Source organism: Limulus polyphemus, unplaced genomic scaffold (assembly GCF_000517525.1).
Source record: "Limulus polyphemus unplaced genomic scaffold, Limulus_polyphemus-2.1.2 Scaffold1108, whole genome shotgun sequence".
Lineage (NCBI taxonomy): Eukaryota > Metazoa > Arthropoda > Merostomata > Xiphosura > Limulidae > Limulus > Limulus polyphemus.
In genome coordinates, this window is record NW_013666718.1 from 234,946 (window position 1) to 236,433 (window position 1,488).

General features: G+C 31.4%; 1 protein-coding gene across 3 annotated transcripts in view; it reads right to left on the reverse strand.

Annotated features, from left to right (window-relative positions):
- Nucleotides 1–1,488, reverse strand: part of LOC106462169 (MOB kinase activator-like 3) — a 75,128-nt gene that overhangs the window by 55,447 nt on the left and 18,193 nt on the right. For all 3 annotated transcript variants that reach the window (XR_002611176.1, XM_022389349.1, XM_013922068.2), the window contains exon 5: nt 477–592. Coding sequence is in view for 2 of the 3 variants with exons in the window: in XM_022389349.1 (XP_022245057.1) it covers nt 477–592 (116 nt within the window). In the remaining variant the exon portion in view is untranslated. The remainder of the gene's footprint in view (nt 1–476; nt 593–1,488) is intronic.

The window sequence follows — 1,488 nt, forward strand, 5'->3', positions numbered from 1 at the left end:
TAGCCACCAGACTATCTATTTACTTACAGTACTTATAGCTCTAATAGCCACCAGACTATCTATTTACTTACAGTACTTACAGCTCTATTAGCCACCATATTATCTATTTACTTACAGTACTTACAGCTCCAATAGCCACCAGACTATCTATTTAGTTACAGTACTTACAGCTCTATTAGCCACCAGATTATCTATTTACTTACAGTACTTACAGCTCCAAAAGCCACCAGACTATCTATTTAGTTACAGTACTTACAGTTTCAATAGCCACCAGACTATCTATTTAGTTACAGTACTTACAGCTTCAATAGCCACCAGACTATCTATTTAGTTACAGTACTTACAGCTTCAATAGCCACCAGACTATCTATTTAGTTACAGTACTTACAGCTTCAATATCCACCAGACTATCTATTTAGTTACAGTACTTACAGCTTCAATATCCACCAGACTATCTATTTAGTTACAGTACTTACAGCTCCAATAGCCACCAGACTCTCGAAGTGATGTATGTAGATATGGACGAACACTCTGAACAATCGTGTAAGGATCTTCTTGCACGTAGGAATGAAGTTCTTCGGGAAGGGAACATCTGAAGAGAGAAATCAATATCTAAGACTTGAAGAAACAGAATTTCTCTATAAAAATAAAAAGAGGGTTTTTGAAATTAGAAGATCTAGAAAAGTATGTCCTAACTATTCGTACTTTTTCGCTGCTGAAAGTGTATAAATTTTACAGCTTTATCTGGTATTGTAAATTCACATTAAGGTGAAATAACTTTTACTTGATAATACCATATAAAGTACAACTATCATTTATAACAGGTTTCATGCTTACTCTACAACAAAATTGCTTCACCTTTAAAAACTCTTAGCTGGACACTATAATACTGTATACAGATTTAAATAAAACACTCAATACATTTTGAAAGTGTGGATTATTTTTGAATCCATCTGATTACATATGAGTTAAGATATACAAAGTACTGCATTCTTATTTACTCAGTTGGGCAACATCTGTGCCAGGATAAGCATAATATCAACTCTTTTCTTAGATTTATTTGAAAAAAAACCCAATAGGAAAATTTAGAAAATATTACCTCAAATAAATAGGAACTAATGCTTTCTTGTAATGTTTAACATTTTCTTTTTGTTAGCACTTATAACAGAATTGACCTGCAGTATTTGTTAATTTTTTTATTAAAGCAGCCCATTAGAACCAGTCTGTGTTAATTTTTTATTATAACAGTCCATTACAACCAGTATGCGTTATTTTTTTATTATAATAGTCCATTAGAACCAGTATATGTTAATTTTTTTATTATAGCAGTCCATTAGAACCAGTCTATGTTAGTTTTTTATTATAGCAGTCCATTAGTACCAGTCTGAATTAGTTTTTTTATTTATAGCAGCCTATTAGAACCAGTCTGTGTTAATTTTTTATTATAGCAGCTCATTAGAACCAGTCTATGTTAATTTCTTTTATTAT